We start from the raw sequence: 17,865 nt of genomic DNA, 5'->3' as shown, positions 1-17,865 counted from the left end.
ACCCTATCCAAGGGAAACTCGGCTCCAATTGGGAAGGACCTTACCGAGTTACGTCGTGGCAGAGGAAAGGCACTTACCACCTGGAGACGTTGGAAGGACAAAAACTGCCACACCCATAGAACACCGAGCACCTACGAAAGTATTACCAGTAGGAGCGGCAACATGAAGACCAACCCTTTTTATTTACATTCCGGCAAATTTTAGTCTTACTCCTCAGATTTATCATTTAGTTTAGTTTTTTGCAACAATACCTCTTTTTTGTTTTAAGTCCAAAAGGCAGGATTCGGTTTTAGAATTACTTTTATTTACAAATGCATGGCAATAAGAGAAGTTTATTCAAAATTGCTGAAGTATCTATTTTAGAAATCTACGGTTTAAAGTCCATAGAAGTGGGCAACTAAGTTCACAAAAGTGAACAACCAAAACGACCAAGTCCATAACACACGGACTAAAAAGCTGACGGTCCCATAGATGAAGCTATCATCATATGGACGAGGTCCTGGAACCAACGGACCTGCAAAGATGACAAGGTCATCAAGGCTAAGGCTAATAAGCTGACGGTCCCATAGATGAAGCTATCATCATGTGGACGAGGTGCTGAAACCAACGGACCTACAAAGATGACAAGGTCATCAAGGCTAAGGCTAAAAAGCTGACGGTCCCATAGATGAAGTTATCATCATGTGGGCGAGGTCCTAAAACCAACGGACCTACAAGGATGACAAGGTCATCAAGGCCAAAGCTAAAAAGCTGACGGTCCTAAAGGGTGAGGCTATCACCATACGGACAAGGTTCAAAAACCCACGGGCCTACAAAGGTGAAAAGTTCATCAAGCCCATAACAAACTAAAACCAAAAAACTGACGGTCTCAACAGATTGGGCCGGTATAGAGCCCACAGACTTACACTAAGCCCGTAAGGTGGCTAAAAATTAGGAAATTAACGACCATAAAAAACAGTGCAACTAACGGGCGAAGCTGTAAACTGACGGGTTCCAGCAGACGGAACCAATACTTGGACGATGCCACTAAGCTGACGGACCTTGGAAAATGATGAACAAGGCCGAAAATCCAACAGGAAACCCGTAAAACCGTCGAGGTAAGAAAAATATACACGTTAGTCATACCTACGAAGTCTTCCAATAAGTTCAAAAACTGACGGGTTCCCAAATAGACGGGAATGTTTACCAAGACTTCGTATGGCGCAATCATTGATTAAGAGATATGAGAGCGATGGAAATAAACATAAACACATCTGTATATAAACAAAAGCCCAAGAAAACCAAAAGGGCACTTAAACAAATTTTTTGCCAAATAATTAAAATACAACTAGTGTTTGCAAAATAATTGAAATACAAGGTTGAAGTACAAATAAAAGAAGACTAAGAAGCAGGAGCGTCAGCAGGGTTCCCGTCAGCTTGCTAATCTTTGACGTTTACAATCACAGCTGGGGTATTGGAAGCAGAAGGAGAAGGGTTTGCAGCAGGTTGGGCTAGGACAACAATACCGTCAGACTCAGGAGTTGGAGTAGGCTGAGAGGAGCCGTCACCTCCATCATCCATTGTAACTCCGGATAGGTCCAACTCTGGGAATGCTAACGCGACTTGTTTAAGGCAATCGTCAAAACCGGTGCCATAATACTCGGCGCAAGAATCAATAAATGATTGCGTCGCTTTAAAGTCTCAAACCGTGTCAGCCCCAGCCGTCTGCAGCCTTTGGCCTAGATCCGTCACCTCCTCTTTGAGCTTGTCATTCTGACGGTCAGCCTCCACCAGCTTCTCCTTGACTTCCTTCAGCTCTTGGTTCAGCGTACGGACGGCATCCTTGTACTGAGCTTGTTCATTCATCAGATTTGTATTGTGCTTTCGGACCCGAGTGACGACTCCCTTCTTTGCAACACAACGGTCTTGAAGGGTTGTAACACGCACCAAGGCCTACGGAAAGAGTACAGTCGTCAGTCAAAGTTCAAAGCAAAATAAAATCAAATTTGACCAAGAGGTAGCAAGCATACCCTGGTAAGATCAAAAAGGGCTGACGCCCCTAAATCTTCCGTGTCCAACAGGTCACAAGGCTCTATGTCCGTCGGCTTTATGAAGGACTTAACCTCCCCGACGGCATAGTCCTTATGGGTCAGGAGACGGCAAGGGCCCTCGCTGACGAGACCCAATGAAGTCACTCCTGTCGGGCTTCCTCTTTGCTTGCTTATTGACGACCTTGGGGGTTAACGAGGTTTCACCCCCCGCCTCCTTTGCCCTTTTCTCCTCTTTCTAATGGGCCGCGACAGCCCTTATCCTCTGTTTGGCAGATTCCATCTCTACAATACAAAGAATTCGTCAGGATAAGAGATGGAGGAATAAACTAACGAAACCAATAAGAAATCTACTCATGTCGACGTGAGAATTCCTCCAACTTTCGAGCTTCAGCTGACGGCTCTAGACCCCCACAATATAAATGAATTGTGTCAAGGGTGATCAAATCCCTACACTTACGCTCCTCCAAAGGGATTTCCAAAACCCGACAGATGAACTCCTCCTGCTCATCGGTTATGTGGGGACGGGTATAAGCTGAAAAGGAAAAAGAGAAGGAATGTTAGTAGCGTTACTTCAAAAACAGAAGGAACATAGTTGACGGGATTAACCTGAATCTTTGACAAAAGCCTAAGTATTGTCAAAATAACCGTGGAGCATCGTCGCCCATTCCTCCTGACGGCAAACCCAATCCGTCCTTTCAACAAAAAAATACCTACTTTTCCAGTTCCTATTGGAATCTGGCATATCTGATACCAGCCTCAAATTTTTCTCCCGGGCATTAAAATGGTATGTCCCCTTAGACGAGGCGATATGATGGGGCCTGTAGCAGTAAAAGAATTCGTCTAAGGTAAGCTGACGGTTTCCTCCACTTAGACGGCCCCATAAGACCTCAGCTCCTATGAAAGTCCTCCAAGCATTTGGGGCAATTTGAGTGACGGACAAGCCCAGGAAGTCAGCTAGCTGACGGTGTAGGGCCGTCAACGGTAATCTCAGACTCGCAGCAAACATGGCATCATACATGCCCACGTCAGCTGTTCTCCCTGAGTAACAACTCTCATTCTCCTCAGGGAGACGGATCAGGATATGGTTTGGGATTTGGTAACGAGTGCGCAACTCCTTAAAAACCTTATCATTCATCCTAGGTAAAAATTTGTTGACGGCCCAATCCTCAGGGAGAATGAAAGGACGGTTATCTCCAGGACCCTCTGAATTTCCTTCACTTAGTCCCTTATCCCCGTCATTATCACCTCCGTCGCTATCATTGCCGTCAACGTTTATATCACCCCCCTCACCTTCATCCTCTCCTCTTCCCTCTTCTACTTCATCCTTATCTCCCTTAGTGTATCTCTCATCACCGTCAAGAGATCGGGCCGACGTCTCTCTCTCTGACGAAGGCGAGAAGTCCTCTGACTCATCGCCGAAACCAAAGGTCTCGTCGTAGCCTGCTCCTTCACGGACTGACGACTCCTCACACAGACACATCACTTGACATCTGACTACCTACAAGTGACAGATCCAATCTAAGTACTTAGGCTGACGTCCTCACAAATGAAATAGACAAAAATGAAAAAGCAGAGGAGATGAAACTTACTGGTAAGGTGACCTTCTGGAGAAGTAACTGCTTCAAGGATAGCGACAGATAAGTTGACGGAAGCAAAGGTTGCGTTGACGAAAATAAGGGCGACGGTCTCTCTCTCAAAGATCAGCAAGAATGAAATAGAGGAAAATGGGGAGAAGGTGCTACTTATATATGGGATAGAAGGGCACGGAAGACGAAGCGACGCCCTCGTCAGAAGCAAAGCCAATAAGAACATGCCACCTATCCAAAGCATTAAATGCGCGGCGGCTCGAGGAAACCCTTGTACATAATTTTCCTGCCTCTTTAAAAATAACGCAATTAACAAAAACATGTACTCCATAACCCGTCAGTATAAAAAGTGACGGAGATATGGAGTAGGGGGCAACTGATAAGGATAAAAGTGGTCAAATAAGAGATATGGTTGACGATATCTACTGGGTCGTCAGCCTTTGTTTAACGACTGACGGCGTGATGAAGTTGAAGAGTTCCACAGGCCGACGGACATAGTAAAGCTGAAGGTCATCCTGAAGCTGACGGTATGTAGACCGAAGGCACAACATGGACTGACGGCACTAGTCAAAGAATGCTTGCTAACCACGTTCGCGTGTATAAGTAAATGACTTGCTGTCCACGTTTCTTGAAACCTAAAAGGGATTCCTATATGGAAAGGATCCTGCGAATTACGCCCAAGGAGACTCCTATAAGGAAAAGACTTTTACTCCAAGGAAAAGGGGTAAAGCCTTACTACTATAAAAACCAAGCACCCTCATGAACCAAGGTACGCATAATTTACCCTCTCTAGCACTTTAGAGCAGTGAGAATAGTTCTGACTTGACCTTCGGAGGGTATTTGGCCGGTACCACACCGGTACTCTCTGCTAGGTCCTTTCTTTTTGCTGTGCAGGTGCTATTTGGAGCGTGCGAAGACCGTGTGGCTTACTGGTGGTATTTTCGGCATCATCAGTGATGATGATGAGCCAAATCTAAAGAAAAGGCATGTACCCAACCTATTATTGTACTTTGTAGATATTCATCTTTTTATTTATTACTTTGTTGTGATTTTTGGAAATTAAAAAAAATAAAATAAAATTACCTTGGAGTGTAGGATGACATATGCTGTAACAGAACCAAAAATCACCAAGCAAACAAGAAGTCCTCGTCAAGGTGGTAACTTCATCTGTTTTTGTTTTTGTTTTTGTTTTTGGTGCTTTCTTTTCCAATAATTGCATGGTGCAAGTAGATTCGAAGAATATTTCACCATGACATTTGAAAATCATATAAATTGAGTGACAGAGTTACATCAACTTTGGCCCCAGTTAAATGGCACAGAACAAGAAAATAGATGGTTGTATAAATAAGTTACCTCTAAGATGAAGCTTTGGAATTTATATAATTTGGAGTCTGACGAGCTTTTGATTTTGATTGTCTCTTCTGATTCGCAATCAATTATTAGAAAGTGATCTATTTATAATTTATTTCCTAAATTTTTGAAATTTAATATATATTGACGGGACTGAAGTTTACAATCCTAAAATATGGTTAAACATGTTAGTGAGGCTGTCTCTTAATTTTAGGGGTACTTATAGTTTACTTCAAACTTTTATTAGAAGATTGGAAATTAAAGACATATAAAAAAATGTCTTGAGTTGGGCGAACCTTGTAAAATGTTGTTGTCTTGAGTGAATATTTTTATTTCTTAATCAAGTGAATGCACTTTGCCCAAATTCCAATAGTTTGTATGCTGTGTAATTGGTTTATCCCATTTTCTCGATGAGATCATTATAATAAGTTAAGATTAAATTCTCATTTCGTAGGCTTGTCTTTCCTGCTGTATGGTGATTACATAATCAGTGATGACCTATGAGCCATACTACTCAAAAGCTATCAGTTAATTAAAAGAACTAAAGTGTGTTTCCTGTGGCGCTAACAATTTGATCTTCGCATGTTTTTCAAAGCTAGTTTAGTCTTATCTTCCTTCGAAGACATGTTGTCATGGCTAGAAATGTGGCACAAGCTCACAGCGAATCCAACCACCCAGGCCTACCTTCAAAATAAAGATTTTGTGAGGATGATGCATGAGCTCCATAATAACTATCTTAAGGACAAGAGGGTTATACAAGCGCTTGGGGTTTTGTTGAACGTCAACATCTGGACACCTACTTCTGTGGACGTAGAGATTCCTCAGTCTTCGTCTTTGCTGTCGCTGCAGCCGGAGAGGAAGAAAGGCGCAGAGACTGAGCTGGCAAAGGATCTGGATTTGATGGGGTTGACAGCAGATGAGGGGATGGATAGGGAGTCGCAGGCATGTAAGGAACAAGAATTGGGCAATGCAGCATATACTAAGAATGATTTCCATACTGCAATTGCGCATTATACTAAGGTGATGGAGTTGGATGATGGGAACATTTCGTGTCTCATGAATCGGGCTGTAGCTTATCTGGCAATGGGACAGGTATGGCAAATCTGGTTACAAAATTTTCTAGGCCAGACTGGTTTACTTTTGATTTTGATTGTAATATGATTTTTTTTTACAATTGAGTTTATATGTTCATTGGTATTATTTTACTTGTAATTTTGTTTGCTTTTGGTTACAATTTAGTTATGTTGTTGTACTTGACCGGGTTGATGAATGTCTCAATGATATGTGTGTGTGTAATTTGAACTCTGTTGCTCCTTCCTTAGTGTCAAAAAGGCTCAAAAATAAAGATTGGTGGAGTTACTTAGGTTTGATTACTTAGACAAGATGGGTTTGATGTGGAATTGCAATAATAGGGAGGTCTAATTTGTAGTTATTTTTTTGCCTTTTGATGACAATGTTTTTCTTGATATATGCCAAATTTAAAACCTTTATGTTGATGACTTGTGTGGCAGCTTAGTGGATTGGTCCACCATGGTCGCGCTCTCTTACGTTACTGAACAGGCACTTTGTTTCAGTAATAACTGCTGTGCACAGACTAACTGACTCAAAAATTAAAATAATAAAATATTATTATTTGGACAAGTAGACCCAGTCCACATATGCTAAAAGCCCAACCCAATGTCCAACTCTTGAGCATATAAACTCATATATTATCTCTTTCATTTCCTATGTGGGACTTAGGATTTTTACCACTTTTAATAACATCTTCAAGTGAATATAGAAAACATCAATTTCTTATTCACTCCATGCTGTTTTTCCAACAGTAAGTTGTCACCGTGAAAGTGCTGTGAAAAATATTATGAATGTAGCATTTCTAATTAAAATTACATTGACCTTCAACTCACTATATCATTACCACAAGTGTTTCGCGAGATTTGTTAAAAAAATATCATTATAAAAAATTTAAAAATATTACCATTGGGATATTTAAAAAATATGGTTGTTGGGAATTTGAAAAATATAGCCTTTAAAAAAGAACAAAGGAAGATTGAAAAAACAAACAAAGAAAGATTAAAAAAAGAATGAAGAAATAATATTTTAATGAGATAGATAAAAGATAGAGAGTCTATTGTATTTTAAAAAGTAGATAGCTAAAAGGTAGAATAAATTATTCACTCTCTAAACAGTACAAAAATTTAGAGAGACAGCTGGAGATACTCTAAGCTCTCCAGATGATACCGCAACATTTCATCGAAGCTATTAATGAAATAACTACAGAACGGTGCCCTTTCAATCAATGTCATTAGTTCCTTATTAACACAAAACAATCCTGTATCCTCAACCTTCTTAAATGAATCTTCATACAACTTCATTTTGTGTTTTGCACTTTCTGTAGGGAATTTAACCAAAATCCCAACCTGTGAGAAACAAAACAAATAGAGAAAACACACGTCAAAGAAAATAGTCACACGCACAAGACAATATTTACGTGGTTCGGCAATTTGCCTACGTCCACGGAGTTGCAGGGATTTCACTATTATCAGGGAAAATACAATAGTGCACAAGAACACTCTCAAGAAACCCAAATCCCAATTACACCCTAGCACTCTCTCACATAAAAAATAAGAATAGAAGCTGGCTGCCTCTCTTTTCTCTATTTTCTCTCATGCGGCTGCTCACTAGGTTAATTAGGATTTCTCTCTTTTTTTTTTTAATCTCACGGCACATGGCTACACTTAATACAATATATATATATATATATATATATGTATATGTTAAAGTCGGCAGAGACAAAAAAGAAAAAGGTTTCCTATTACAAATATGATTTGGTCAACTAAGGAGAATTTAGACTTGACTTGGGCTTGTGGCAATTCAAGCCACACACGGGCCCAATTCAACAAATCTCCACCTTGGCTTGAATTGATCAAGCTACACTAGCAAACTCCTCCATCAGCTCCACCTTAGCCCTTAAGGGCTCACAAGCTGCAAACATCAACCACAATCCTCCATAACACAATCCCTCATCCCTGCAACTCGTCCTCCTGTCCTCAAGCTAGAAGACCAATTGAAGCTGCGCACAGCTTCAACTTCTCAATAGTGACATCCTTAGTCAACATGTCTGCCGGGTTCTTAGATCCACAAATCTTCTCAAGCATTACCAGCTTATCTTCAACAAGGTAACGGATAAAGTGGTATTTTGTCTGTATGTGCTTCGACTTTGAATGAAAAGCTGAATTCTTGGCAAGAAAGATTGCACTCTGACTGTCACTGTGTAGAATGCCCATCTCCTGCTTCTTACCCAATTCATCTAAGAAACCATGTAGCCAAATCATCTCCTTTCCAGCTTCAGTTGCTGCAACATACTCAGCTTCTGTACTAGACAAAGTAACAATCTTCTGTAGATTTGAAGCCCATGATATAGCTGTACCACCCAGAGTAAAAACAAACCCAGTAGTACTTTTTCTACTATCAATATCACCAGCAAAATCAGCATCTACATAACCCTGCAGTTTCAAACTTGCACCTGTGAAGCAAAGACATGTATCTAATGAACCCTTCAGATATCTCAGAATCCACTTGACTGCCTCCCAATGCTGCTTTCCAGGCCTACTCATGAATCTGCTCACAACTCCCACTGCATGTGCAATGTCTGGCCTTGTACACACCATAGCATACATCAAGCTACCAATAGCTGAGGCATAGGGCACCTTGCTCATGTGGTCCCTTTCTTCTTCTGTCTTCAGTGATTGTTCTTTGCTTAGTTTGAAATGACTACCCAAGGGTGTGCTCACTGGTTTAGTTTCATTTATGTTGAACCTGCTGAGAACTTTCTTCACATACTCTAATTGTGAAAGCTTCAATGTACCATTAGTCTTGTCTCTAATGATTCTCATACCAAGGATTTGCTTTGCAACTCCCAAATCCTTCATTGCAAACTGTTTGGACAATTGCTTCTTCAGATTATTAATCTCCTCAATGCTAGACCCTGCAATAAGCATATCATCCACATACAACAGTAATATGATGTAAGAATTGTCAAAAAACTTAACATAGCAACAGTGATCAGCTTCACATCTCTTGAACCCAATTCTATGCATAAAACTGTCAAATTTCTTGTACCACTGTCTAGGAGCTTGTTTTAGGCCATACAAGCTCTTTCTCAGTTTGCATACTAAATTCTCTTGTCCTTGAGCAATGAACCCTTCTGGCTGAATCATGTAAAGATCTTCCTCCAAGTCACCATGAAGGAATGCTGTCTTCACATCTAACTGCTCAAGATGTAAGTTTTCTGCAGCCACCATTCCCAGTACTAGTCTGATTGTTGACATCTTCACAACTGGAGAAAATATCTCTGTGTAGTCAATGCCTTCCTTCTGCTGGAACCCTTTAACAACTAATCTGGCCTTGTAACGTTTACTACCATCATGCTCATTCTTTATTCTGTATACCCACTTGTTGTGCAAAGCCTTCTTTCCTACTGGCAATTCAGTCAGTTCCCATGTTTGATTCCCCAACAAGGAATCCATCTCATCCTTCATGGCTATCTCCCACTTGCTTGAATTCTCATCTTGCAAGGCTTCATTATAACACTCTGGCTCACCACCATCAGTCAACAGGAGATAATTTAAAGTGGGTGAATAACGCTGTGGAGGTCTAATGTTTCTGGAAGATCTGCGGACTTCAGCTACAGGTGTACTCAAATCTACCTGTGAATTTACATTCTCCTTATCTTCTTCACCCCTTTTCTGGACAGTACCTTCAGTCAATTCATCTAAGTTGACAAACTCAGATTTCTTTTGATCTATCTCTGTAACATCTGACACTACAGTTGACCTGTCCTTGTACATAACCTGTTCATTAAATATCACATTTCTACTTCTGATGATTTTCCTGTTTTGTTCATCCCAAAACCTATAGCCAAATTTCTCATCACCATAGCCAATGAAAAAACATATTTTAGACTTTGCATCAAGTTTACTACGAGCATCAGAATCAATATGAACATAGGAAACACAACCAAAAACTTTTAAGTGTGAAAACTTTACCTCTTTACCGCTCCAAACCTCCTCAGGAAGTCTGAACTCCATGGGAACTGAAGGTCCTCGGTTTATCAGGTAAGCTGCAGTGCTAACAGCATCAGCCCAAAAAGTTTTTGGTAGTCCAGCATGCAACCTCATACTCCTAGCACGCTCATTGAGAGTTCTATTCATGCGCTCAGCCACACCATTCTGCTGTGGTGTCTCAGGAATGGTCTTCTCCATCCTAATTCCCTGTGCAGCACAATACTCACTGAACCCTCCATCTATGTACTCTCCTCCATTATCTGACCTCAAACATTTTACTTTCAAACCTGTTTCTGTCTCAACCATGGCCTTCCACTTCTTAAAGGTTTCAAATACATCTGATTTATTTTTCAGAAAATAAACTCATACCTTTCTACTTGAGTCATCAATGAAAGTGATGTAGTACCTTGAACCTCCAAGGGATGCAACTGGAGAAGGCCCCCACAAATCATTGTGTACTAACTCCAATTTTCCAGCCTTCGGTGACCTGCCAGTTTTCAAGAAGCTCACATTTTTCTGCTTTCTTAAGATGCAACTTTCACACATGTCAAAATCAATGGACTTCAATTCTGGTAGTTTTCCTTTTGACAGTAGCATCTTCATCCCTTTCTCACTCATATGACCAAGTCTGCGGTGCCATAGGCTTGTATCAATACTTGCATCAGCAACTGCAATTGTGTCTCTTGGACTTGAGGTCATGTACAGAGTACCAGTCTTCTTTCCACGAGCCAATACCCTAGCTCCCTTTGTAACCTTCCAAGTACCACCAACAAATAGTATTGCATGTCCTTCATCATCAAGTTGTCCAACAGAAATCAGATTCCTCCTCAGGTCAGGAATATGTCGAATCTTCTCCAGTAACCAAATAGACCCATTGGGCAATAATATTCGAACATCTCCCATACCCACAACATCCAAAGCTGAACCATCAGCCAAATACACCTTACCAAAATCACGTGCAACATAATTCTGTATGATTTCTCGGTGTGGAGTGGTATGAAACGAAGCTCCTGAATCCAAAACCCAATCATCAAGTGGACTGTCTACTGCAAGAAGTAATGCATCCTGTACCTCTTCTGTTACAGCATTAGCAGAATCATCTTCATTCTTCTTCTTAGGACTTTTGCATTGATTCTTAAAGTGACCTGTTTTCCCACAATTCCAGCATTGTACTTGTTGGCCTGATCTAGATTTACTTCTGTTCCGATTAGAATTTCTGGATTTTGATCTGCCCCGATTTGAATTTCTGTTATTACCTCTGCCTCTTGTCTCAAGGTTTAGGGCAGAACCAGATCCTGAGGATTCACCTGCATCTCTTCTGCGAATCTCCTCAGCTAGAATTAAATCTCGTATATCATTGTACTTGAGTTTTTTCCTTTCCTGTAGAATTGCTTACTGCCATCCTCATTGCCTCCCAACTGTTTGGCAAAGAAGCCAAGACGATCAGAGCACGAATCTCATCATCAAAATCAATTTCTACAGACGACAATTGATTTGTGATAGTATTAAATTCATTCAGATGTTGTGCTACTGATGCATTCTCTGCCATCTTCAGATTGAACAGTTTCTTCATCAAGTGCACCTTATTGTTTGCTGACGGCTTTTCATACATACCAGACAAAGCCTTCATCAGATCTGCTGTGGTCTTCTCTTTTACAACATTGTGTGCAACAGACCTAGACAGAGTTAACCTGATAACTCCTAGTACCTGTCTGTCAAGAAGAGCCCATTCCTCAGCCTTCATAGCCTCAGGTTTTGTTCCTAAAAGAGGCAGATGCAATTTTCTCCCATAGAGATAATCTTCAATCTGCATCCTCCAATACGCGAAGTCTATGCCATCAAACTTTTCTATTCCAGACGCCTTTCCTGCTTCCTCTGCCATTGCTCCCACTCAAACCTAACCCTAGGCTCTGATACCAGTTGTAGGGAATTTAACCAAAATCCCAACCTGTGAGAAACAAAACAAATAGAGAAAACACACGTCAAAGAAAATAATCACACGCACAAGACAATATTTACGTGGTTCGGCAATTTGCCTACGTCCACGGAGTTGCAGGGATTTCACTATTATCAGGGAAAATACAATAGTGCACAAGAACACTCTCAAGAAACCCAAATCCCAATTACATCCTAGCACTCTCTCACATAAAAAATAAGAATAGAAGCGGGCTGCCTCTCTTTTCTGTATTTTCTCTCATGCGGCTGCTCACTAGGTTAATTAGGATTTCTCTCTTTTTTTTTTTAATCTCACGGCACATGGCTGCACTTAATACAATATATATATGTATATGTTAAAGTCTGCAGAGACAAAAAAGAAAAAGGTTTCCTATTACAAATATGATTTGGTCAACTAAGGAGAATTTAGACTTGACTTGGGCTTGTGGCAATTCAAGCCACACACGGGCCCAATTCAACACTTTCTTCTTCATTTTCAATAGCAAGCAAATGAAATCGGATCAGACGGTGAGGAAGTCCAAAGGTAGAGACCCTTTGGATCTATTGAAATTACAAAATCTCAAAGTCAATTGGTTTGGTTTGCTCTTGCTGAAGCTACAATAAGAAGATAGAGATCTATAATATGAGAAAGTTAGAGACGCAAAACCCACTTTAATGAAGGCTATGGAGGCAGATCAAATAGAGGAAGAGAGACAGTGAGGGAGAAAGAAAGATGAGAGAACTAGCATGCAGATTTTTTTTTTTTTTTTTTAATCTGACTTGGCGGTACAGTTGACAATTGACATGACATGAAAAATAATTTTTTATTATTACATTAGCTTTTCCATCTAAGAAATAATGATAGGAACTAAATTGATACAATACTAAAAAGTTAAGGATCAAATTGATACAATTAAATATTAATATTAAATTAAAATAAAGTGTAAAGAATAATGACCAATTTTAACCCAGTGGGGTTAGCCGAGTGGTTGGGCACTCGGTCTCAAAGTGGTTGTCTTGGGTTTGATTGGGAGCTCCTCAGTTCAAGTCCAGGCACCAGTACTTTGCAAAAACTCTCTGGGTCAGTGATTTACCCCGCTAGGGGTCCATTCGTTACGAGCAGTGATTAGTCTTTGGTTGAAAGTTTTGAGGAAATACTGTGGGAAAAAAAGAGAGACCAATTTTGTAATTTATCCTAAATTATTATTTAGTAAAATAAAAAATTTCCCTTGTAATACATATTAAAAATATTGTGTACGGAATATGAACGTGATAATGAAATTATATTTTAAGCCATGTCCTAGTTTTGAACCCCTACCCGCTCGGAATGAGATTAGGTGCAATAATTTGATGCAATTGCAATGAAAGATGGAGATTGAAAGTTGGAAAAAACAACTATATTAACGGTTAAATAAAAAAAAAAAATAAAAAGAAGTAAAAAGTTAAAAATATAAAAAATTTTGTGAAGAATGAGGTTAATTATATGGTGCAATTGCATATTTTCAATTGCATCCTGATCTCAATCCTACCAACCCTACTGCTCCCTCCAATTCCCCACACATTCTCTAAAACTGCCACCACTTTCAGTTCCATACCTGTAAGTAAGTACTTGTCACTCTTCAAATTTAGCTCCATAATTTCCTCTATTCAACATTGAATTTCTCGTTTTCATTTGCTGCTGTGGATATATATATATATATATATTACTGAAAAGGAAAGTTGACTCTGGAGTAGGATACTCGAAAAGCACGAAATTCCAACAAGGTCTCCTTCTACTTCTCTTTCTCTCTCTCGTCAAAACTGGTAAGAGTAAGATTTTTCTAAGAGAGCTTTGAATCCTTGAAAATTTTCTGTATTTGATTTGTTGGTTGATGGGTAATTGTGGAGCTTGTCTTAGAAAGGTTTTTAAAGAGTGAGCACAGATACCTCTTCTTTCGCTCTCTGAAAATAATACACATACCCTCTCTTCCTCTCTCTCTCTTCAAAGGATAAGAACAAAAGAGCTCAGAAGCCAAAAGGGGTCTCTCTCTTAGTGGCGATGCCACGTTGAGGCCAGGGTGTTCCCAGGAACACCCTGACCCGAAAAATAAAAAATTTTTATATATAATAATTTAAATTTTCTTATTTGTTACCCTTAAAAAAAAAAAAAAAAAAAAGGAACACCCTCAAATGCAAAATCAGGAACAGCCTCAAATAATAATAAAAAAATTATCTGTTCTACTTTCAAGAAAAAAAAAAATTTGAACTAAAATCTGAAAAAAAAAAAAATTGTAATAGAGCAAGCCCACTACCCAAAGCCCAACATCAATCCTAAACAACATATGAGAAACCAAACCCAATCTAAAGAAAAAAAACAACATACGACAAACCCAACAGATGGTAGCAAACCCATAGATTCTAAAAAAAAAAAACCTAACCTAAAGACAGATGGTAGCATACCTAACCCATGGATGGTAATAAAAACTAAAATTAGAAACGAAGAAACCTAATCTAAAGAAAAAATAACTCATTAGTCATCAACGACCAACGGACGGCGCCTCCGCCTCAAACTCGAGCAACAGAGCTCATCGCCATCAATCATCGTCAGTCGGATTGGAGATTGGTCATCGCCTCGGCCTCGCCAGTCGGATTGGAGATCAGAATAGCACAAATCGAATAAGAGATTCCTTCCTCGCCAGTCACCTCGATGTGCTGCCCAACCCCACAGTGTTGCTTCCTTAACCTCAAGATATTTCATCTTTACTTGACACTTTTCTTCTCTCTGACTCTCTCTTTTTCTCTAATGGGTTCTCTCTACTCTCTTACTTCTCTCTGTCTCCCTATCTCTCTTTTATCTAAAGACTAAAAGTATGAAAGTGAAATGAGAGTCTCTCTCTCTTTAAGACTAAAGACTTAATCTGATTGGTTGATTCTTTTTTTTTTTTGGTTGGTGAAATTGCTTAGCTTTATTGAACCGTAATTGCTTAGCTTTATTGTAACTTTATTAATATTTGTGATTGGTTGATTCTCTTTTTTGTCTTTTAGTGTATTGTCTATTGTGATTTGTGATTTGTGATTGTGAATTTCTGATTGGCTCTTGTGATTGAGGCTTGTCTGATGAGTAGGGGGAGGGGTGAATGGGGCATGGGGCTAGGTGGGAAGTAAAGGCAGCAGACAATGGGTTGGCAGTGGATAATGCATATGGGGTGTGTGCTAATAATAGTTAGTAAAGAAAAATAATGAAGCAACTAATAAATAATTAATGATAATTTAATTAACCAATACATTATAAAAGATAAATAAATTAAATTATGTTAGGCTAAACAATAATTAATAATATTATAATTAATTAAACAACAATATAACAAATTATAGTTTATTAAAGACAAACAAATTAATGTAATAACTAAACAACTATAATTAATAATTTTATTAATATTTCAAATGAACTTATAGTTTATTCTTTTACTAGAATTATGGACAAATATTTGACAAAAATCACTTATCCAAGATTCATCTCCTATGCAAGATTCATCTTCATTTTTTAAGTGTGTTCGTGTTGACTTTATTTGTGTGTTTTTTGATTGTTGTTGTTATCAATATATAATTTTTCTATTAGATTGTGTAATTTATGTTTGCTGAGAAAGATCGGAGAAAAGTGTCATGGATGTGAAAGTGGCTTCCGATTACTACCCAGTTGAAGAAGATGGAAAACAGCTCAAAAGGCTTAGCAACACTACTGGTGGTCCAGTTGGAAGCGGCGACGCTGTTGCCAATGCCAATACCAACCGCCTTCGTGGCTGGCCCCACTACCCAGTTGTCGAAGATGTGAAAGGGGCTTCCGACTACTACCCAGTTGTTGAAGAAGATGGAAAACAGCTCAAAAGGCTTAGCAACACTACTGGTGGTCCAGTTGGAAGCGGCGACGCTGTTGCCAATGTCAATACCAACCGCCTTCGTGGCTGGCACCACTCTTCCAGAATCATTAGGGTTTCCCGGGCATCAGGTGGCAAAGATCGCCACAGCAAGGTCTGGACATCCAAGGGTTTAAGAGACCGCAGGGTTAGGTTGTCTGTCGGTACTGCCATTCAGTTCTATGACCTTCAGGATCGGCTTGGTTATGACCAACCTAGCAAAGCTGTGGATTGGCTAATAAGAGCAGCTGCGGATCCCATTTCTGAGCTTCCTTCATTGAGAAGCCCTTTTCCTGATACCCCTAATCAATTGAGAGACGAGAAGCATGCGAGTGAACAAATCTTTGATTCAGCTGATGTGGAGTTAGATAATGACCCCAATTTTCAGCAGAATAAAAGCCAGCATCTTTCTAGGTCTAAGTCCTCTTGGAACAGCGCCTCCGGGGACAGTGAAAGCTCCGGATTGTCTCTCTCACGGTCTGAAATCCGTGTCAAGGCGCGTGAGCGGGCGAGGGAGAGAGCGGCGAAAGAGAAAGAGAAGGAAAATTGCATTTCAAACAATAGTCTCGGTATGTTTCTTTCAAAACAAAACCCCTTAATTTCTCTCTCAAATTCTCACTCCTCTTTATCTAATTGAGTAATTGTTACTGTTACAAAAAGTTTATTTGCCATTATTTATTTATTTATTTTTGATCATATTTTGCCATTATCTAACCAATAGTAATAATGTAATATATAACAATGTGTCCTAAATAGTAATACATACGGTAGTAAGCCTAATTTGTTGCCATTTATTTATTTATTTATTTTTATTTTATGGGAAGCTTTGTTGGTATTGAAATTACCTAGTCATCCAAAACGGTATTTTGCATTATAGAGAAACTTAAAGAGTTCAGGAGAACTGAATGAGTTGCTATGAAAAAGTTAAAAGATTAAAAATGCCACAAATTTTATAGGCTCTTCTTTTTCAAACAAAACTATTCGGAGTAACATTTTTAAGTTATAATCACAATTAGTCATTGTTGTATAAATGTGTGTCCTCATTTTATGGAATTTGAATTTTATGTCAATATATCTTTATAGCCTATTTTTTGTTTTATTGTTATTTTGCAAGTATATTGAAATGTGGACACTAAAGAATTCTGTTCCAATTATATATATTGATTACAAAACTTTTTTGTTTGAGAAGATATTGATTACAAAACTTGGAAGTACACAAATTTATTTACTATTTTTGTTATACTCTTCTCTAACAACATTTTATTATAAAATTAGTCGTAGACCTGCTCGTCGTGCATGATAATTTTTTAGATAAAATACCATTTTAGTCCCTAAACTTTATAAAGAGTTCTTAAAAAAAAAAAAACGTTTTATCATATTTTTCATAATCTTGTCTATAACGTTTCTTACTATTATGCATTATCATATATTTACTAGTTGATGATTTGCATAACATAGACATTAAATAAGAGGTAGAACTATTTGTTAGATTTTTTAAAGTCATGGTATATGAAGATTATGATTATATATATATATATATGGTTAAATAAAATGTCAAAAAATGAGATTAAAAATTTTCTAACTTTATTTCTAATATAGTTTCTAAATTACTGAAGAACATCTCATTTTTAGTTATGGTAGGAAATATAATCTCATTTTTAGTTATGGTAGGAAATATAATTTCCCTAGTTAGAGTTTGATTAGTTTTAAGTTTAAAATTTATATTATTATATTTAATTGATGATTATTGATTTAATTAAGTGAATGTAATGGTTGATTTTATTGCACTATAAAGTTTTCAATATCTTCTATAGTCATCTCTATTTTATGTTTTACTCCTCTTGACCACTTTTCTATTTTCCAAATAACGGTTACTAATTGACATTTGATTTCTTTTTTTTTTTTCGTCCTTCATTTATTCTTTATTACTTTGTATGTTCTTTTGCTAGTTGTAATTTTTATGGTTATCAATAAGAAATAACTATCATGGATGACTTAAATAGTTATA

General features: G+C 38.5%; 1 protein-coding gene across 5 annotated transcripts in view; it reads left to right on the top strand.

The window, feature by feature from the left end:
* The first annotated feature begins 5,319 nt into the window (after positions 1-5,319).
* The window catches only part of LOC126716054 (uncharacterized), a 79,099-nt gene continuing 66,553 nt past the window's right edge, over positions 5,320-17,865 (top strand). For 2 of the 5 annotated variants that reach the window (XR_007652002.1, XM_050416984.1), the window contains exon 1: positions 15,525-16,426. Coding sequence is in view for 4 of the 5 variants with exons in the window: in XM_050416984.1 (XP_050272941.1) it covers positions 15,607-16,426 (820 nt within the window). In the remaining variant the exon portion in view is untranslated. Of the gene's footprint in view, positions 6,059-15,522; positions 16,427-17,865 lie in introns of those variants that run through there. The other 3 variants (XM_050416987.1, XM_050416985.1, XM_050416986.1) reach the window with 3 other exon arrangements.

Source organism: Quercus robur, chromosome 2, assembly GCF_932294415.1.
Source record: "Quercus robur chromosome 2, dhQueRobu3.1, whole genome shotgun sequence".
NCBI lineage: Eukaryota > Viridiplantae > Streptophyta > Magnoliopsida > Fagales > Fagaceae > Quercus > Quercus robur.
Note: the sequence above shows the minus strand (reverse complement) of the source record. Positions and strands in the feature narration are given on the sequence as shown.